Here is a 22568-nt window from a genome sequence, read left to right as displayed (position 1 = left end):
CTAGGAGGGACTATATGGCCAGTTTTGCTGGGACTCTGCCATTTCCTGTTGGGGAAGAGATATTCCCACAAGTAAGGATGATGCCGTGGACCGGACACACCAATGTTGGAGAAATAATAAAATCTTGCTTGAAGAATCTTCATTCTAACACCTAACTTTACCCCTTCCTTGCTCTAACGTAGGCAAAAGAGAATGACTGGGGTTGGAGGAAAGGGAGGTGATATTTAACAGCTTTGCTGCCTCCTGCTGGGCAGGAGTGATATTCCCAATAGTAATTAGATGATCCGTGGACTCATCGTGTCATTAGATAGTGCCCCTGCAAATCTCAAACAAAAAATTCTATAAGCAACAGCAGTAATACTTGAACAAAAAAAAAAAAGTTACTGCTCCTTTAAATAATAAACGCTTATAAAAGCAGCCTTTTTCAAAACAAAACTGTAAAAGTTTATAACAATCTCAGGCAACCCCTCACCTCAGCACTTTTTGCTGAGGTGCCTACCTGCCCTGCCGACCGGAGAGAAAAGCTCAACAGTGACTCCCAGACCGCAACACAAGCGCGTTCAGCAGCTTCACACACACACATATATTGACTTCAGTGCCTTCAAACACAAAGCTGCTGATGCACAACTAATCATGAGCAGCACACCTAATTTGGCAGATGGTACAGTTGAATTGTTTTACTACCCAGAACACACAAAAACAAGTGCTTCAGAAACTAATTTTATAGAACGCAATGATTGACAATCTTATTTATGCAAATTAATCTTTATTGATAATTACACAATTTAAATAAACAAACCAAGAAAGTTTTGATACAAAAGACTTTAAAGTACAACTGATAGTGCTGTTTAGCTAAACTTCCACAAGAAATTAAGTATGAAACAAACTGAACAATGGATTTTGCATTGTGAAGAAAAAAAAAAATTCTTCAATTTTGCTCAGATTGGTTTTAAGGTTAGCTTTTTAAAATATATATTAAAAAAATACATGGAAATGAATGGACATCTACACATGCATTAAATATACAAATATTTACAAATTAACATTTAAATATCCCACCTGCAGTTTGGTGTCCATCAGTTATTAGGCAACATCTGAAAAATAAAACCTAATCAATATAAACATACAAATCACTGGGGAAAAAAACAAAACATATGTCATAGGAGTAACTAAACTCATAGAATGCCCTTGTGAGAAAGCCCTGAATCGGTTTTAAAATGTATAAAAAGGCTGTAATGTTTACAAAGTATTATAAAAAAAAAGTCTTCTAGAAGACAAGCAGTCAGATTAGCGCATTTTTGTTGAATGTGTGTTTTTGGGAGACAAGTTATTCGAAAAGGATTTATTTGCGCTTGTCACAGGTCGCCAAAGAGCATAGGTACTTTTCTGTTTGGCTTCTGAACTTTGTTCTTTTAAGGAAGTTCCTGTAAGATTCTGAACAGATTTTGCTTCTGAGCCCTGAAAAGAAAAAAAAAATATATATATTTTTTTTTTAGCTTTCCTGTTGCATGGGGAGACATTTAGTAACTTTCATACCACATAAAAATTACCCTGCATGTTAAAAAGCAAAATGTAGGTGGTTTGATGATGTATTTGTTTTGCTTGATTGCCAAACTCAGAATTTATTTATCTTACTTACAAAAAAATTAGAAGAATAGACTCTCTCAGACTTGGCACTTCTGCCCTCTTTCCCATGTTCAGTTTCAGTTTGCTACAAAGAACAATTAACATTAATATCACAGCAAGTGAACCTTGAAAAAACAGAATTTATGTTTACCTGATAAATTACTTTCTCCAACGGTGTGTCCGGTCCACGGCGTCATCCTTACTTGTGGGATATTCTCTTCCCCAACAGGAAATGGCAAAGAGCCCAGCAAAGCTGGTCACATGATCCCTCCTAGGCTCCGCCTACCCCAGTCATTCGACCGACGTTAAGGAGGAATATTTGCATAGGAGAAACCATATGTTACCGTGGTGACTGTAGTTAAAGAAAATAAATTATCAGACCTGATTAAAAAAACCAGGGCGGGCCGTGGACCGGACACACCGTTGGAGAAAGTAATTTATCAGGTAAACATAAATTCTGTTTTCTCCAACATAGGTGTGTCCGGTCCACGGCGTCATCCTTACTTGTGGGAACCAATACCAAAGCTTTAGGACACGGATGAAGGGAGGGAGCAAATCAGGTCACCTAAATGGAAGGCACCACGGCTTGCAAAACCTTTCTCCCAAAAATAGCCTCAGAAGAAGCAAAAGTATCAAATTTGTAAAATTTAGAAAAAGTGTGCAGTGAAGACCAAGTCGCTGCCTTATATATCTGATCAACAGAAGCCTCGTTCTTGAAGGCCCATGTGGAAGCCACAACCCTAGTGGAGTGAGCTGTGATTCTTTCAGGAGGCTGCCGTCCGGCAGTCTCATAAGCCAATCGGATAATGCTTTTAATCCAGAAGGAGAGAGAGGTAGAAGTTGCTTTTTTGACCTCTCCGTTTACCAGAATAAACAACAAACAAAGACGAAGTTTGTCTGAAATCCTTAGTAGCTGCTAAGTAAAATTTGAGAGCACGAACTACATCCAAGTTGTGCAACAAACGTTCCTTCTTTGAAACTGGATTAGGACACAAAGAAGGCACAACTATCTCCTGGTTAATGTTTTTGTTAGAAACAACTTTTGGAAGAAAACCAGGTTTAGTACGCAAAACCACCTTATCTGCATGGAACACCAGATAAGGAGAAGAACACTGCAGAGCAGATAATTCTGAAACTCTTCTAGCAGAAGAAATTGCAACCAAAAACAAAACTTTCCAAGATAATAACTTAATATCAACGGAATGTAAGGGTTCAAACGGAACCCCCTGAAGAACTGAAAGAACTAGGTTGAGACTCCAAGGAGGAGTCAAAATTTTGTAAACAGGCTTGATTCTAACCAGAGCCTGAACAAAGGCTAGAACATCTGGCACAGCTGCCAGCTTTTTGTGAAGTAACACAGACAAGGCAGAAATCTGTCCCATCAAGGAACTTGCAGATAATCCTTTTTCCAATCCTTCTCGAAGGAAGGATAGACTCTTAGGAATCTTAACCTTGTCCCAAGGGAATCCTGCAGATTCACACCAACAGATATACCAAATTATGTGGTAATTTTTCTGGTTACAGGCTTTCAGGCCTGAACAAGAGTATTAATAACAGAATCCGAGAACCCTCGCTTTGATAAGATCAAGCGTTCAATCTCCAAGCAGTCAGCTGGAGTGGGTCGAACGGACCTAGAACAAGAAGGTCTCGTCTCAAAGGTAGCTTCCATGGTGGAACCGATGACATATTCACCAGATCTGCATACCAAGTCCTGCGTGGCCACGCAGGAGCTATCAAAATCACCGACGCCCTCTCCTGATTGATCCTGGCTACCAGCCTGGGGATGAGAGGAAACGGCGGGAACACATAAGCTAGTTTGAAGGTCCAAGGTGCTACTAGTGCATCCACTAGAGCCGCCTTGGGATCCCTGGATCTGTACCCGTAGTAAGGAACTCTGAAGTTCTGACGAGAGGCCATCAGATCCATGTCTGGAATGCCCCACGGTTGAGTGACTTGGGCAAAGATTTCCGGATGGAGTTCCCACTCCCCCGGATGCAATGTCTGACGACTCAGAAAATCCGCTTCCCAATTTTCCACTCCTGGGATGTGGATAGCAGACAGGTGGCAGGAGTGAGACTCCGCCCATAGAATGATTTTGGTCACTTCTTCCATCGCTAGGGAACTCCTTGTTCCCTCCTGATGGTTGATGTATGAACTTGGCCCTCGCTAGCTGAGGCCAAGCTTTGAGAGCATTGAATATCGCTCTCAGTTCCAGAATATTTATCGGTAGAAGAGATTCTACCCGAGACCAAAGACCCTGAGCTTTCAGGGATCCCCAGACCGCGCCCCAGCCCATCAGACTGGCGTCGGTCGTGACAATGACCCACTCTGGTCTGCGGAAGGTCATCCCTTGTGACAGGTTGTCCAGGGACAGCCACCAACGGAATGAGTCTCTGGTCCTCTGATTTACTTGTATCTTCGGAGACAAGTCTGAATAGTCCCCATTCCACTGACTGAGCATGAACAGTTGTAATGGTCTTAGATGAATGCGCACAAAAGGAACTATGTCCATTGCCGCTACCATCAAACCTATCACTTCCATGCACTGCGCTATGGAAGGAAGAGGAACGGAATGAAGTATCCGACAAGAGTCTAGAAGTTTTGTTTTTCTGGCTTCTGTCAGAAAAATCCTCATTTCTAAGGAGTCTATTATAGTTCCCAAGAAGGGAACCCTCGTTGACGGAGATAGAGAACTCTTTTCCACGTTCACTTTCCATCCGTGAGATCTGAGAAAGGCCAGGACAATGTCCGTGTGAGCCTTAACTTGAGGAAGGGACGACGCTCGAATCAGAATGTCGTCCAAGTAAGGTACTACAGCAATGCCCCTTGGTCTTAGCACCGCCAGAAGGGACCCTAGTACCTATGAGAAAATCCTAGGAGCAGTGGCTAATCCGAAAGAAAACGCCACGAACTGGAAATGCTTGTCCAGGAATGCAAACCTTAGGAACCGATGATGTTCCTTGTGGATAGGAATATGTAGATACGCATCCTTGAAATCCACCTTGGTCATGAATTGACCTTCCTGGATGGAAGGAAGAAGTGTTCGAATGGTTTCCATCTTGAACGATGGAACCTTGAGAAACTTGTTCAAGATCTTGAGATCTAAGATTGGTCTGAACGTTCCCTCTTTTTTGGGAACTATGAACAGATTGGAGTAGAACCCCATCCCTTGTTCTCCTAATGGAACAGGATGAATCACTCCCATTTTTAGCAGGTCTTCTACCCAATGTAAGAATGCCTGTCTTCTTATGTGGTCTGAAGACAACTGAGACCTGTGGAACCTCCCCCTTGGAGGAAGCCCCTTGAACTCCAGAGAATAACCTTGGGAGACTATTTCTAGCGCCCAAGGATCCAGAACATCTCTTGCCCAAGCCTGAGCGAAGAGAGAGAGTCTGCCCCCCACCAGATCCGGTCCCGGATCGGGGGCCCGCATTTCATGCTGTCTTGGTAGCAGTGGCAGGTTTCCTGGCCTGCTTTCCTTTGTTCCAGCCTTGCATAGGTCTCCAGGCTGGATTGGCTTGAGAAGTATTACCTTCCTGCTTAGAGGACGTAGCCCTTGGGGCTGATCCGTTTCTGCGAAAGGGACGAAACTTAGGTTTATTTTTGGTCTTGAAAAGACCTATCCTGAGGAAGGGCGTGGCCCTTGCCCCCAGTGATATCAGAGATAATCTCTTTCAAGTCAGGGCCAAAGAGTGTTTTCCCCTTGAAAGGAATGTCAAGCAATTTGTTCTTGGAAGACGCATCCGCTGCCCAAGATTTTAACCAAAGCGCTCTGCGCCACAATAGCAAACCCAGAATTTTTTCGCCGCTAACCTAGCCAATTGCAAGGTGGCGTCTAGGGTGAAAGAATTAGCCAATTTAAGAGCACGAATTCTGTCCATAATCTCCTCATAAGAAGAAGAATTACTAATAATCGCCTTTCCTAGCTCATCAAACTAGAAACACGCGGCTGCAGTGACAGGGACAATGCATGCAATTGGTTGTAGAAGGGAACCTTGCTGAACAAACATCTTTTTTAGCAGACCTTCTAATTTTTTATCCATAGGATCTTGGAAAGCACAACTATCTTCTATGGGTATAGTGGCGCGCTTGTGTAGAGTAGAAACCGCCCCCTCGACCTTGGGGACTGTCTGCCATCAGTCCTTTCTGGGGTCGACTATAGGAAAACAATTTTTTAAATATGGGGGGAGGTACTAAAGGAATACCGGGCCTGTCCCATTCTTTACTAACAATGTACGCCACCCGCTTGGATATAGGAAAAGCTTCGGGGGGCCCCGGGGCCTCTAAGAACTTTTCCATTTTACATAGTGGTTCTGGAATGACCAGATAATCACAATCATCCAAATTGGATAACACCTCCTTAAGCAGAGCGCGGAGATGTTCCAACTTAAATTTAAAAGTAATCACATCAGGTTCAGCTTGTTGAGAAATGTTTCCTGAATCTGAAATTTCTCCCTAAGACAAAACCTCCCTGGCCCCCTCAGACTGGTGTAGGGGCCCTTCAGAAACCATATCATCAGCGTTCTCATGCTCTACAGAATTTTCTAAAACAGAGCAGTCGCGCTTTCGCTGATAAGTGGGCATATTGGCTAAAATGTTTTTGATAGAATTATCCATTACAGCCGTTAAATGTTGCATAGTAAGGAGTATTGGCGCACTAGATGTACTAGGGGCCTCCTGTATGGGCAAGACTGGTGTAGACGAAGGAGGGGATGATGCAGTACCATGCTTACTCCCCTCACTTGAGGAATCATCTTGGGCATCATTTTTACTAAATTTTTTTATGACATAAAATACATATAGTTAAATGAGAAGGAACCTTGGTTTCCCCACAGTCAGAACACAATCTATCTGGTAGTTCAGACATGTTAAACAGGCATAAACTTGATAACAAAGCACAAAAAACGTTTTAAAATAAAACCGTTACTGTCACTTTAAATTTTAAACTAAACACACTTTATTACTGCAATTGCGAAAAAGTATGAAGGAATTGTTCAAAATTCACCAAAATTTCACCACAGTGTCTTAAAGCCTTAAAAGTATTGCACACCAAATTTGGAAGCTTTAACCCTTAAAATAACGGAACCGGAGCCGTTTTTATATTTAACCCCTTTACAGTCCCTGGAATCTGCTTTGCTGAGACCCAACCAAGCCCAAAGGGGAATACGATACCAAATGATGCCTTCAGAAAGACTTTTCTATGTATCAGAGCTCCACACACATGCAGCTGCATGCCATGCTGTCCTCAAAAACAAGTGCGCCATACCGGCGCGAAAATGAGGCTCTGACTATGATTAGGGAAAGCCCCTAAAGAATAAGGTGTCTAAAACAGTGCCTGCCGATATAATCATATCAAAATACCCAGAATAAATGATTCCTCAAGGCTAAATATGTGTTAATAATGAATCGATTTAGCCCAGAAAAAGTCTACAGTCTTAATAAGCCCTTGTGAAGCCCTTATTTACTATCTTAATAAACATGGCTTACCGGATCCCATAGGGAAAATGACAGCTTCCAGCATTACATCGTCTTGTTAGAATGTGTCATACCTCAAGCAGTAAGAGACTGCACACTGTTCCCCCAACTGAAGTTAATTGCTCTCAACAGTCCTGTGTGGAACAGCCATGGATTTTAGTTACGGTGCTAAAATCATTTTCCTCATACAAACAGAAATCTTCATCTCTTTTCTGTTTCTGAGTAAATAGTACATACCAGCACTATTTTAAAATAACAAACTCTTGATTGAATAATAAAAACTACAGTTAAACACTAAAAAAACTCTAAGCCATCTCCGTGGAGATGTTGCCTGTACAACGGCAAAGAGAATGACTGGGGTAGGCGGAGCCTAGGAGGGATCATGTGACCAGCTTTGCTGGGCTCTTTGCCATTTCCTGTTGGGGAAGAGAATATCCCACAAGTAAGGATGACGCCGTGGACCGGACACACCTATGTTGGAGAAATGATTGTTCTTGTGGTTTACTTATTTAAAAGTGTGGCATGATCTATGGATTTTCAATTAAGGTTGAATACAAAGTCCAAAATATCACAGAAAGCTGACAAGTTTCAATGAAATCCTGTTAATTACATTCTAATGGTTATGCTAAAGGAACAAAGTACAGTAAAAATTAAACATTCATGATTAAGAGCATGTTTGACAGTTTTAAATGGATTAAATGATATTGGGGGGAGAATAAAACACCCCCAAAGATACTTTGCATGTTTCTTTCTAATGGACTTAAAAGGACCAATGTATTATACATGTGGACTTTTAAGTTAGGTCCCATCTTTGTTCATTCATTATTCTGATAAATTGTCAAGTAAATGGGTCAAACTGATAAAACTAAGCAAACATTAATATGACATTTAATTCAAACTATTCTTGTCTCTAAAGATCCGGAATAGTTTGCACTAGAATATACCATTAAAAGGCAGGCACCTGTTTTTTTTTTTTTTTTTATCTATAGGTGTTAAAGAGCTTAGTAGTACTGTGGTTTGAACATATTTTTTGCAAATTCACTTCTGAGCTAAATACTACAAAAAAAAAAAAATATGTTTAAATATCAAGGTTAATACCATCCTGAAGTAAATTAACTTATCTGCAAGTGATGTAGGCGTCTTCATCGACAAATTCTTAACCCTGGAATATAGTTAATAAAATGATGATTACCTGTACCTACAAGTACAGATTACAAGATTCTCCTCTGGGAGTCATTTCAGATGTAAAAACAGGAATACCTAGCTTTCAAACTAAAAACTAGGTATAAATCTTACCCATGCACTTAATGGTTCAAAATATGCATTAAAAGGGACATAATACTCATATGCTAAATCACTTGAAACTGATGCAGTATAACTGTGTGTCTATGTAAAAAGGGAAGATATTTTAACTCACAATTTCCTCAGCTCAGCAGAGTAAGTTCTGTGTAAAAAGTTATACTTGGCTGCAGTAAAAAAAAAAAAAAAATGAAGAAATGAACAGCAGCCAATCAGCATCAACAATGCTGAGTAGGGTTGCACCGATACTAGTATCGGTATCTGTGGCGATACCAAGTATTTGCATAAGTACTTGTACTCATGCAAATGCACCTATACTAAAACCGATACTATACGCCATCTTGTGGCGTTTTTCAAACTGCATGTTCCCATTTCATTTTAAGCTGGAGTGAAGACTTAAAGGGAAAGTCTAGGCCAAAATAAACTTTCATGATTCAGATAGAGCATGTAATTTTAAACAATTTTCCAATTTACTTTTATCACCAATTTTGCTTTGTTCTCTTGGTATTCTTAGTTGAAAGCTTAACCTAGGAGGTTCATATGCTAATTTCTTAGACCTTGAAGCCCACCTCTTTCAGATTGCATTTTAACAGTTTTTCACCACTAGAGGGTGTTAGTTCACGTATTTCATATAGATAACACAGTGCTTGTGCACGAGAAGTTATCTGGGAGCAGGCACTGATTGGCTAGACTGCAAGTCTGTCAAAAGAACTGAAAAAAGGGGCAGTTTGCAGAGGCTTAGATACAAGATAATCACAGAGGTTAAAAGTATATTATTATAACTGTGTTGGTTATGCAAAACTGAGAAATGGGTAATAAAAGGGATTATCTATCTTTTAAAACAATAAAAATTCTGGTGTAGACCCCTTTAACTAAAAATTGTTCACTTCTGTTCTGCCAATAAAAATTGCTGTTATTTGTATTATAGTACGTTTGAGAGCAGTGCTCCAAAAGCTGCTACTATACAGCCGGAAGCCTTAGCCTACCTGGGTTAGACCACTGTACCTCATTCTGACAAACCCCTGAAGTAGTGGGCAGTTAATAAACTGAGATTTCCAGCTCTGGCTAAAAATGGCCCAAAAATATCTTTCCACCCAATGCAGTAGTGTGAAACGTTTGAAAGACTCTTTAGCTTGGTGTCAAACGACCTTACTGATAAAAGAAACAGACTTATAGCTGAACATGCAGAGATGCTTCTGTTCCTTAATAAGAACTTACCACTAACTTTTGAAAAATTATTTTAATTGCTAGATTGTCTGTTATACTGCTAGTTCTCATCTTGCACAATTATGCTCAAAACATACTGTACTCTGAGGAACATCCTTAGCTAGGGCTGGACAGGGAATAAAAGCAGCCCTGGAAAAGTAGCCCTATTTTCTGTTGAGTCAGTAGAATGCAAATGCCCATTTTTCTCAAAGGGGATTACTGGGAAACTCCTTCCCCAATGTTTTTTTCACAATTAAATTAGATTACTTTGTATTAAATACAAATGTTAGATTGATGCTATATAGGCATCCTACAACCCAATTGCATACAGTAATCACCCATTTAAATTGTAGTTTTCCAGCCAAAACTGCTGCAGCTGATATTTATTGTTCTTGTTATTAATATATTTTATTGTAATATTTTTATTTATAAACATGTCATGTGAACTTTGTGACGACAATCAAATAAAACTGTTTAATTATTTCAAAATGTATATTGAGTTACAGTTCATAATTATAAAGAAGCTATCTTAAATCATTAGCCTGTATTGTGCTGGGTAAACTGTCATGAGTAATTGGTATCGGTGAGTATTAGAAAAAAAAAGTATCGGTACTTGTACTCTGTCTTTAAAAAAAAAAAATGGTATCGGTGCTACCCTAATGCTGAGATCATGAACTTTTTTACTGTGATCTCATGAGATTTCACTTAACTCATGAGATTTCATTGTAAACTTCCATACACTTGAATAGTGAAATAAGATGAGTGTGCACGAAAGCTCGCTCCTTCGGCTGTCCCGGGACACATACTGATTTGCTGCTTAGAAGTCCTTTACAATGGGATGTGGCTACTGAGAAACTTTTGGGGTAAAATATCTTTCTTTTTTACATAGAGATGTTCAGGGGATATTTTCTAGTCAGCTTTTTACATCTATACTGCATCACTTTCAAGTGTTTAAACATTTGGGTATTATGGCCCTTTAATGATTCAGAATCTGTTAAGAATTATATTATATATTCATAATTAAAGGTTAAGAGACTGGGCTGCCAAGGGGTGTTATACCTGTTTAAAGGAGGTATATAGTTAGACATTAAAGAAAGGGGCTGAATGAAAGTTGATCACTACGCAGTTGCTGACTGTCTTAATTGCACAACTAAATCCTGCACACTCCTTTGAAGTTTCTCAGAAATCTTTGAATGGATGGATCTAAGCTATTTTGCTGTGATCAAGTAACTAAGATGGAAACACTGAAAATAAACACCTATATGCAACCCATAACATTACCACCTGTTTTTCATCCTCAAAGGCTGGAGATCATTCATTTCTATGAAAACAGAAATAAAGCTTTTAAACTCTGTTTTTCTGTAGTAAAATTGCACAATATTCCTGAAGTTTCAACAATATCTAGGACTACTGCTTGCACATCAATGTCCCAGTATACAAACATCAAGAACTAAGCTTTAGCTAGGTTGTCAAAGGAAAACAATGTAACTATGTGTTAGCAAATACTTATGTCAAAAAAAAAAATAAAAAAAAAATCAGGTCAATTAATTTAAAAAGGGACATTAAACACTAAATACATGCTAGATAGAATGATGCATTCAAAGAAAAGATTAGTCCATGACTAACATGTAGATGTATTTTTTAAAGTTTCATTAGTTGTTTAAAAAGTGACAAAATAAGTGTAAAGTTTTAGTGTATATAAAACACTGGGAGCTGCCATGTTGTAACTTGTGTTACCTTCTCTGCTGTGGCCAATTAGGGTCAGTTATAAATAGGTCACTAGAGTGTGCAGCCAATGGTTGTGCTGGACTTAACAGTGTTCTGCACTTCCATTTCTATCAGGAACTGAAAAGCTTACAATTTCAGAATGGAATTACAGACAAAGAGGACAAAATACATAATGAAAGTATATTGCAGAGTTCTTTTATTATATACAATTTATCATTTTATATTACCATCTCAAAGTGTTTAATGTCCCTTTAAGGACACTGAACCCAAATTTTTTCTTTTGCGATTGAGATAGAACATGCAATTTTAAGCAACTTTCCAATTTACTCCTATTATCAATTTCTTCATTCTCTTGCTATCTTTATTTGAAAAAGAAGGCATCTAAGTTTTTTTTTTTTTTTTTTTTTTATTCAGAACTCTGGACAGCTCTTTTTTATTGGTGGATGAATTTATCCACCAATCAAGGACAACCCAGGTAGTTCTCCAAAAATGGTCCGGCATCTTAACTTACATTCTTGCATTTCAAATAAAGATACCAAGAGAATGAAGAAAATGTAATAGGAGTAAATTAGAAAGTTGCTTAAAATGTCATGCTCTATCTGAATCACGAATTAAGAATTTTGGGTTCAGTGTCCCTTTAAGTAAACTACTATATACTGTGTTATGAAAGAATCCACCTCAACACACAAGGATTTTTGGATGCAAGAGTGGAAATAAAATTTAAACACCAACCTCTAAAGTTTTACTTGTGTTCTTTTCTTTTCTCAAGCTTTCTGGTAATTCCACCTCTTTGCCAAGTGCTTTTGAAGCATTCTTTTTCGCTATCTCCAACAGTTCCTGTTTTTCTACAGATAAGAACCAGGCATTAAATTAGTTCAGCTTTAAGTGACATTAGAAAAGGATAGATATGCTTATTTTTTATCTCAAATCTTCAGCTCAACCCACTGGATACTATTTGCATGGGTGCAAAAATGCAATAAACATATCCTCCAAAATAATGCACTCAGGGCTTTCACAAAAAAGAACCACAATTTAAAATGTTTTCAGAGATCAACTCTCCTTCATCAGAGTTGATCTCCAAAAAGTTAAATAAATTGTGGTTCTTTTTTTTGTGAAAGCCCCGAGAGTGCATTCTTTTGGAGATCTCTATATCTCATAATTTATGTAAAAACTTCCCTGATAAATTAATTTAATTAATAATGGCAAGAGTCCATGAGCTAATGACGTATGGGATATACATTCCTACCAGAAGGGGGCTAAGTTTCCCAAACCTCAAAATGCCTATAAACACACCTCCCACCACACACATACTTCAATTTAATAGCCAATTAGTGAGGTATAAATAGGAGTAAAAAAGTGGAAGTGGAAAATAATATTGTGCTTTTATAAAAAAAAAAAAAAAAAAAAAATTGATTCAGCATGCAAAGCTGCAGAGGTCTCCTATGAAAACGAGCAAAGGGGATCGCATCTGATGCTGCAGTCATGAGACCTAAAACCTCCATGCACATAGCCACTGAAGGGAATGATTGAGACTGAAGGTTTCAACAGGCTGAACCAATTTCATTTGTTTCTTGTCTGTTAAAGTCAGAGTCATGGACACCGAATCTATCTGGAAACCTAAAAAGATGACCCTTGTATAAGGAATCAAGAAACTCTTTGGTAAATTGATCCTCCAACCATGTCTTTGAAGAAAAACTAGTTGATTTGTGTGAGATACTGCTAAATGAAAAGATTGAGCCAGTACAAAGATTTCATCCAAATAAGGAAACACTGCAATACCCTGCACTCTGATTACAGATAGAAAGGCACCGAGAACCATCGAAAAGATTCTTGGAGCTGTTGCTAGGCCAAATGGAAGAGAGACAAATTGGTAATGCTTGTCTAGAAAAGAGAATCTGGGTGAATATGAATGTGAAGATAAGCATCCTGTAAGTCTATTGCGGACATGAAATGACTTTGCTGAACAAAAGGCAGAATAGTCTTTATAGTAACCATCTTGAAAGTTGGGACCCTTACAAAATGATTCAAAAACTTCAGATCCAGAACTTGCCTGAAAGAATTTTCTTTCTTTGGGACAATGAATAGATTTGAAATAAAAACCCAGACACCCAGTTGATGCAGCAGCAACATCAGCCATACAAATGGCAGGCCTGAGAATATAGCCAGAATGTAAATAAGCTTTCCTTAGATAAGATTCAATCTTCCTATATAAATGATCCTTAAAAGAAGTACCATCTTCCATAGGAATAGTAGTACATTTGGTAAGAGTAGAAAAAGCCCCATCAACCTTAGGGACTTTTTCCCAAAACTCCTAATTAGCCATTGGTAAAGGATATAACGTCTTAAACCTAGAAGTATAAAAATAAGCACCAGGTTTAGACCATTCCTTAGCAATCACATCATAAATCGCAGCTGGAATTGGAAAAACCTCAGGAGTAATCACAGAAGGTTTAAAAACAGAATTTAAACGTATACTGGTTTTGTTATCAAGAGGATCAGACTCAATACCCAAAGTAACCAATAATTCATTCAACAAAGGCCGAATATATTCAATCTTAAAAAGATAAGACTTATCAATTTCAATGTCTGACGTAGGATCTTTTGAACCAGAGATCCTCTTCAGAGGATAGTTCAGTATGTTGTCGGTCATCAAATTTCATCAGTTATGAGAGGTTTTAAAAGACCTTTTACGTTTATTAGAAGGTGGAATAGACACAGCCTTCTGCATCCGCAATATCATTTTTCATATCAACAGGGATATCATGTACATCAGATGTTGAGGGAACAGGTGCTGTACTAGTACTAATAGAAACATTATCGGCATGCAAAAGCTTATGACAACTGTTACATAATATAGCCGGAGATATCTCAGCTTGCTTACAACAGATACACTTAGCTTTGATAAAACTGTGCTCAGGCAACATGGTTCCCACAGTAGCTTCTGAGACAGGATCAGACTGAGACATCTTGCAAAATGTAAAAGAAAACATAATTTATGCTTACCTGATAAATTCCTTTCTTCTGTTGTGTGATCAGTCCACGGGTCATCATTACTTCTGGGATATAACTCCTCCCCAACAGGAAATGCAAGAGGATTCACCCAGCAGAGCTGCATATAGCTCCTCCCCCCTACGTCAGTCCCAGTCATTCGACCAAGAATCAACGAGAAAGGAGTAACCAAGGGTGAAGTGGTGACTGGAGTATAATTTAAAAAATATTTACCTGCCTTAAAAAGGGCGGGCCGTGGACTGATCACACAACAGAAGAAAGGAATTTATCAGGTAAGCATAAATTATGTTTTCTTCTGTTATGTGTGATCAGTCCACGGGTCATCATTACTTCTGGGATACCAATACCAAAGCAAAAGTACACGGATGACGGGAGGGATAGGCAGGCTCATTATACAGAAGGAACCACTGCCTGAAGAACCTTTCTCCCAAAAATAGCCTCCGAAGAAGCAAAAGTGTCAAATTTGTAAAATTTGGAATAAGTATGAAGCGAAGACCAAGTTGCAGCCTTGCAAATCTGTTCAACAGAGGCCTTATTCTTAAAGGCCCAAGTGGAAGCCACAGCTCTAGTGGAATGAGCTGTAATTCCTTCAGGAGGCTGCTGTCCAGCAGTCTCATAGGCTAAACGTATTATGCTACGAAGCCAAAAAGAGAGAGAGGTAGCAGAAGCTTTTTGACCTCTCCTCTGTCCAGAATAAACGACAAACAGGGAAGAAGTTTGGCGAAAATCTTTAGTTGCCTGCAAGTAGAACTTGAGGGCACGAACTACATCCAGATTGTGTAGAAGACGTTCCTTCTTTGAAGAAGGATTTGGACACAAGGATGGAACAACAATCTCTTGATTGATGTTCCTGTTAGTGACTACCTTAGGTAAGAACCCAGGTTTAGTACGCAGAACTACCTTGTCTGAGTGAAAAATCAGATAAGGGGAATCACAATGTAAAGCTGATAACTCAGACACTCTTCGAGCCGAGGAAATAGCCATTAAAAACAGAACTTTCCAAGATAACAATTTTATATCAATGGAATGAAGGGGTTCAAACGGAACACCCTGTAAAACGTTAAGAACTAGGTTTAAACTCCATGGCGGAGCAACAGCTTTAAACACAGGCTTGATCCTAGCTAAAGCCTGACAAAAAGCCTGGACGTCTGGATTTTCTGACAGACGCCTGTGTAACAAGATGGACAGAGCTGAAATCTGTCCCTTTAATGAACTAGCTGATAAACCCTTTTCTAAACCTTCTTGTAGAAAAGACAATATCCTAGCGATCCTAACCTTACTCCAGGAGTAACCTTTGGATTCGCACCAGTATAGGTATTTCCGCCATATTTTATGGTAAATCCTTCTGGTAACAGGCTTCCTAGCCTGTATCAGGGTATCAATAACCGACTCAGAAAAACCACGTTTTGATAAAATCAAGCGTTCAATTTCCAAGCAGTCAGCTTCAGAGAAGTTAGATTTTGATGTTTGAATGGACCCTGTATCAGAAGGTCCTGTCTTAGAGGTAGAGACCAAGGCGGACAGGATGACATGTCCACTAGATCTGCATACCAAGTCCTGCGTGGCCATGCAGGCGCTATTAGAATTACTGATGCTCTCTCCTGTTTGATTTTGGCAATCAATCGAGGAAGCAGCGGAAAGGGTGGAAACACATAAGCCATCCCGAAGTTCCAAGGTGCTGTCAAAGCATCTATCAGAACCGCTCCCGGATCCCTGGATCTGGACCCGTAGCGAGGAAGTTTGGCGTTCTGGCGAGACGCCATGAGATCTATCTCTGGTTTGCCCCAACGTCGAAGTATTTGGGCAAAGACCTCCGGATGAAGTTCCCACTCCCCCGGATGAAAAGTCTGGCGACTCAAGAAATCCGCCTCCCAGTTCTCCACTCCCGGGATGTGGATTGCTGACAGGTGGCAAGAGTGAGACTCTGCCCAGCGAATTATCCTTGATACTTCCATCATTGCTAGGGAGCTTCTTGTCCCTCCCTGATGGTTGATGTAAGCTACAGTCGTGATGTTGTCCGACTGAAACCTGATGAACCCCCGAGTTGTTAATTGGGGCCAAGCCAGAAGGGCATTGAGAACTGCTCTCAATTCCAGAATGTTTATTGGAAGGAGACTCTCCTCCTGATTCCATAGTCCCTGAGCCTTCAGAGAATTCCAGACAGCGCCCCAACCTAGTAGGCTGGCGTCTGTTGTTACAATTGTCCAGTCTGGCCTGCTGAATGGCATTCCCCTGGACAGGTGTGGCCGATAAAGCCACCATAGAAGAGAATTTCTGGTCTCTTGATTCAGATTCAGAGTAGGGGACAAATCTGAGTAATCCCCATTCCACTGACTTAGCATGCACAATTGCAGCGGTCTGAGGTGTAGGCGTGCAAAAGGTACTATGTCCATTGCCGCTACCATTAAGCCGATCACCTCCATGCATTGAGCTACTGACGGGTGTTGAATGGAATGAAGGACACGGCATGCATTTTGAAGCTTTGTTAACCTGTCTTCTGTCAGGTAAATCTTCATTTCTACAGAATCTATAAGAGTCCCCAAGAATGGAACTCTTGTGAGAGGAAAAAGAGAACTCTTCTTTTCGTTCACTTTCCATCCATGCGACCTTAGAAATGCCAGAACTAACTCTGTATGAGACTTGGCAGTTTGAAAGCTTGAAGCTTGTATTAGAATGTCGTCTAGGTACGGAGCTACCGAAATCCCTCGCGGTCTTAGTACCGCCAGAAGGGCACCCAGAACCTTTGTGAAGATTCTTGGAGCCGTAGCCAATCCGAATGGAAGAGCTACAAACTGGTAGTGCCTGTCTAAGAAGGCAAACCTTAGATACCGGTGATGATCTTTGTGGATCGGTATGTGAAGGTAAGCATCTTTTAAATCCACTGTGGTCATGTACTGACCCTCTTGGATCATGGGTAAGATTGTCCGAATAGTTTCCATTTTGAACGATGGAACTCTTAGGAATTTGTTTAGAATCTTTAAATCTAAGATTGGCCTGAAAGTTCCCTCTTTTTTGGGAACCACAAACAGGTTTGAGTAGAACCCTTGTCCTTGTTCCGACCGCGGAACCGGATGGATCACTCCCATTAATAACAGATCTTGTACACAGCGTAGAAACGCTTCTTTCTTTATCTGGTTTGTTGACAACCTTGACAGATGAAATCTCCCTCTTGGGGGAGATAATTTGAAGTCTAGAAGGTATCCCTGAGATATGATCTCTAGTGCCCAGGGATCCTGAACATCTCTTGCCCAGGCCTGGGCGAAGAGAGAAAGTCTGCCCCCCACTAGATCCGGTCCCGGATCGGGGGCTCTCGGTTCATGCTGTCTTTGGGGCAGCAGCAGGTTTCCTGGCCTGCTTGCTCTTGTTCCAGGACTGGTTAGGCTTCCAGCCTTGCCTGTAACGAGCAACAGCTCCTTCCTGTTTTGGTGCAGTGGAGGTTGATGCTGCTCCTGTTTTGAAATTCCGAAAGGGACGAAAATTAGACTGTCTAGCCTTAGCTTTGGCTTTGTCTTGAGGTAGGGCGTGGCCCTTACCTCCTGTAATGTCAGCGATAATTTCTTTCAAACCGGGCCCAAATAAAGACTGCCCTTTGAAAGGAATATTAAGTAATTTGGACTTAGAAGTAACATCAGCTGACCAGGATTTTAGCCACAGCGCCCTACGTGCCTGTATGGCGAATCCTGAGTTCTTAGCCGTAAGTTTGGTTAAATGTACTACGGCCTCCGAAATGAAAGAATTAGCTAGTTTAAGGACTCTAAGCCTGTCCGTAATGTCGTCTAGCGTAGATGAACTAAGGTTCTCTTCCAGCGACTCAATCCAAAATGCTGCCGCAGCCGTAATCGGCGCGATACATGCAAGGGGTTGCAATATAAAACCTTGTTGAACAAACATTTTCTTAAGGTAACCCTCTAATTTTTTATCCATTGGATCTGAAAAAGCACAGCTATCCTCCACCGGGATAGTGGTACGCTTAGCTAAAGTAGAAACTGCTCCCTCCACCTTAGGGACCGTTTGCCATAAGTCCCGAGTGGTGGCGTCTATTGGAAACATCTTTCTAAAAATTGGAGGGGGTGAGAACGGCACACCGGGTCTATCCCACTCCTTAGTAACAATTTCAGTTAGTCTCTTAGGTATAGGAAAAACGTCAGTACTCGCCGGTACCGCAAAGTATTTATCCAATCTACACAGTTTCTCTGGTATTGCAACGGTGTTACAATCATTGAGAGCTGCTAAGACCTCCCCTAGTAATACACGGAGGTTCTCCAATTTAAATTTAAAATTTGAAATATCTGAGTCCAATCTGTTTGGATCAGAACCGTCACCCACAGAATGAAGCTCTCCGTCCTCATGCTCTGCGAGCTGTGACGCAGTATCAGACATGGCCCTAGTATTGTCAGCGCACTCTGTTCTCACCCCAGAGTGATCACGCTTGCCTCTTAGTTCTGGTAATTTAGACAAAACTTCAGTCATAACAGTAGCCATATCTTGTAATGTTATCTGTAATGGCCGCCCAGATGTACTAGGCGCCATAATATCACGCACCTCCCGGGCGGGAGATGCAGGTACTGCCGCGTGAGGCGAGTTAGACGGCATAACTCTCCCCTCGCTGTTTGGTGAAATTTGTTCACATTGTACAGATTGACTTTTATTTAAAGTAGCATCAATACAGTTAGTACATAAATTTCTATTGGGCTCCACCTTGGCATTGGAACAAATGACGCAGATATCTTCCTCTGAGTCAGACATGTTTAACACACTAGCAATAAACTTGCAACTTGGTTATAATCTTTTTTAGCAAAAACGTACTGTGCCTCAAAGAGGTACTAAACGATTAAATGACAGTTGAAATAATGAACTGAAAAACAGTTATAGCATCAAACTTTAAAACAACACAACTTTTAGCAAAGGTTTGTTCCCATTAGTAAAATAACAATAATTAAATTTTACATAAAAATTACAGAGCAACGTTTTTATTCACAGTCAATATAAAATTCTCACAGCTCTGCTGAGAGAATCTACCTCCCTCCAAAGAAGTTTGAAGACCCCTGAGATCTGTCAGAGATGAACCGGATCATGCAGGAAATATAAGAGTAACTGACTGGAATTTTTTGATGCGTAGCAAAGAGCGCCAAAAACGGCCCCTCCCTCTCCCACACAGCAGTGAAGAGAATCGAAACTGTCACAATTAAAAGCAAACAACTGCCAAGTGGAAAATAATGCCCAAATATTTATTCACACAGTACCTCAGCAATGTAAACGATTCTACATTCCAGCAAAAACGTTTAACATGATAAATACTTATTAAAAGGATTAGTGACTTTTAACAGAGTAGTTCCGGTGAAATACCATCCCCAGAATACTGAAGTGTATACATACATGTCATTATAACGGTATGGCAGGATTTTCTCATCAATTCCATTCAGAAAATAAAAACTGCTACATACCTCAATGCAGATTCATCTGCCCGCTGTCCCCTGATCTGAAGCCTTTACCTCCCTCAGATGGCCGAGAACAGCAATATGATCTTAACTACTCCGGTTAAAATCATAGTAAAAAACTCTGGCAAATTCTTCCTCAAACTCTGCCAGAGAAGTAATAACACGCTCCGGTGCTATTGTAAAATAACAAACTTTTGATTGAAGTCATAAAAACTAAGTATAATCACCATAGTCCTCTCACACATCCTATCTATTCGTTGGGTGCAAGAGAATGACTGGGACTGACGTAGGGGGGAGGAGCTATATGCAGCTCTGCTGGGTGAATCCTCTTGCATTTCCTGTTGGGGAGGAGTTATATCCCAGAAGTAATGATGACCCGTGGACTGATCACACATAACAGAAGAAAAAACAACATTTAAACAAAATATCAAAAAAAAAAAAAAAAAAAAAAAAGGGAGAAATGTATATGCTAAATAAGCAGAAAAGCAAACAGCATAGCCCTCTAGAATATAAAGAGAGCAGGGAGCATAAAGGAAGTGGGGTAATATAACCAAAAAAAATTTGGCGCCAAGTAAGACGCACAACGCAAAGTGAAAAGTTTTTTGGCGCCAAACATTCGGAAATGACGCAACTCGCCTCATAACAAGCGCGACTTTGCGCCAAACTAGCGTCAATAAGGATGCAGGAAATTAAGAAACTGCAATAAAGAACAGCATTTTGCTCCTTAGCGAGCCTAGATTTGCCCGCAAAATTTAAGGAAAAAACAAGTCAAATTGGATAAACTAAACCCCAGATAAGAATTTTTGTTTTTTAAAATTAACTTCCTAAAACATTATTCTCATACTGAAACTGCAAAGGGAAATACACATAGACCTGCCTCATGGCAAATATAAGTAAACACATATATTTAAAACTTTATATTAAATACATAAAGCGCCAAACATAGCTGAGTGTCTTAAATAATGATACATACTTACTGAAGACACCCATCCACATATAGCAGACAGCCAAACCAGTACTGAAAACTATCAGCAGAGGTAATGGTATAAGAGTATATCTTCTATCTGAAAAGGGAGGTAGGAGATGAATCCCTACGACCGATAACAGAGAACCCTTGAAAATATTTCCTATGAGTGAAACCATAAAAATCAACAGGCAATACTCTCTTCACGTCCCTCTGACACACTGTACTCTGAGAGGAATTAGGCTTCAGAATGCTTAGAAGCGCTTATAGAAGAAATCATAAAAATCAAGCACAAACTTACTTCACCACCTCCATAGGAGGCGAAATTTGTAAAACTGAAGTATGTGTGTGGTGGGAGGTGTATTTATAGGCATTTTGAGGTTTTTGAAACTTTGCCATCTCCTGGTAGGAATGTATATCCCATACATCACTAGCTCATGGACTCTTGCCATTAACGAGAGATAGAGAAATAGAGAGAAATAAAATCTCTATCATACACACACATTTTGAGCACAGTTAACGGTTATAAATTTTCATGGAAGAACTAAAAGCCAATACTTTTGTTGCATGTTATCCGTATTTCTCAATTGTAAGACTGTTTAAGAAAGACAGCATACACACACACCTTTTTCACTTAATCTCAGTGGAGTACGGCTGCGAGAACGAGTCCTTGATCGACTTCTCCAGCTTCGGAATGTAGGAGAGTAAGGTCTTCTGACAAAGCCATAATACTTTCTTCCGCAAGATCTTGATCTGCTTCTAGAATAACGGCTACTGTAAACTGAACCCATTCGAGATCTTGATCTGCTTCTAGAATAACAGCTACTGTAAACCGATCCCATTCGAGAACGTGATCTGTATCGTGGAGGAGATCTGTAGTACCTTCTGTAAGCAGGAGAATATCTCCTCCTATGTCGTGGGCTGTAGGATCTGGAACGATCTCTAGAGTAGGATCTTGAATGGCTCCTGGAATATGACCGGGAACTGCGTCGTGATGTTTTATGTCTATATTTTCGGTCTCTGGAACATGAACGGCTACAGCTTGAGCTCGAAGAACAAGAATCAGAAGAACTATCCGATGATGACCTTGAGGATTTCCGTTTGTAAGAATGTGTTTTTGACCTTGACCTGGATTGCCTCTCTTTTGGGGAATTTAAGCTCAAGTCATCCATAAAATTGGTCATTTCACTAGTTCTTTTTATTTCACATGCTGAGGGGCTGTTTTTTTGAAGGTCTTTATTCTTTGAAAGGCTTAGGTCTAAAAGAAGAAACAAATAAAACCATGCATGTAGAGCAAGTCTATTTAAAAGGGACTTAAAAAAAAAACACAAATTGTAAGCTGCATAACAATGTACCTTCAAATCAGAAATTTTTTTTGCAATAAGGCAGTTTTATTTTGTCAAAATGAGCATACTTTGTTTTTCTTTTCATCAATTGCCCTGTCCCCCAGAACACTTGCACACAAACTAATACAGTATTATAGCATTGTCTTTTCATAATGCTTTTGTTGATTATGCAGATCTACTGTATTTATTGGTACCTTAAAGACAGAATAGGGTACACTGCTCTCTTCTATTACATTAAAGGAACATAAAACCCTATTTTTTCTTGCATGATTCAGAAAGAACACATATAAACAGCTTTTCAATTTACTTTATTCTCTTGTTATCCTTTGCTGAAGCAATGCACAACTCGAGGCTAGTTGAACACATCCAGTGAGCCAATCAAAAGAGACAAATGTGGGTAGCCAATAATTATCAGCCAACTACTAGTATAGAAAATGCTCATACTTTGTCAAAGGATACTAAAAGAACAACGTAAAT

General features: G+C 39.9%; 1 protein-coding gene across 1 annotated transcript in view; it reads right to left on the bottom strand.

Moving 5' to 3' along the window:
• Window positions 1-746: 746 nt before the first annotated feature.
• RSRP1 (arginine and serine rich protein 1) overlaps window positions 747-22568 on the bottom strand; it is a 48463-nt gene continuing 26641 nt past the window's right edge. Inside the window, exons 3-6 of the mRNA XM_053707211.1 lie at window positions 21371-22003; window positions 12067-12179; window positions 1640-1711; window positions 747-1458 (exon numbers count right to left, since the gene is read on the bottom strand). Of these exons, the coding sequence (XP_053563186.1) occupies window positions 1288-1458; window positions 1640-1711; window positions 12067-12179; window positions 21371-22003 (989 nt within the window). The 3' untranslated portion in view covers window positions 747-1287. The remainder of the gene's footprint in view (window positions 1459-1639; window positions 1712-12066; window positions 12180-21370; window positions 22004-22568) is intronic.

The sequence above is a fragment of the Bombina bombina genome, chromosome 3, assembly GCF_027579735.1.
Source record: "Bombina bombina isolate aBomBom1 chromosome 3, aBomBom1.pri, whole genome shotgun sequence".
Classification (NCBI taxonomy): domain Eukaryota; kingdom Metazoa; phylum Chordata; class Amphibia; order Anura; family Bombinatoridae; genus Bombina; species Bombina bombina.
Note: the sequence above shows the minus strand (reverse complement) of the source record. Positions and strands in the feature narration are given on the sequence as shown.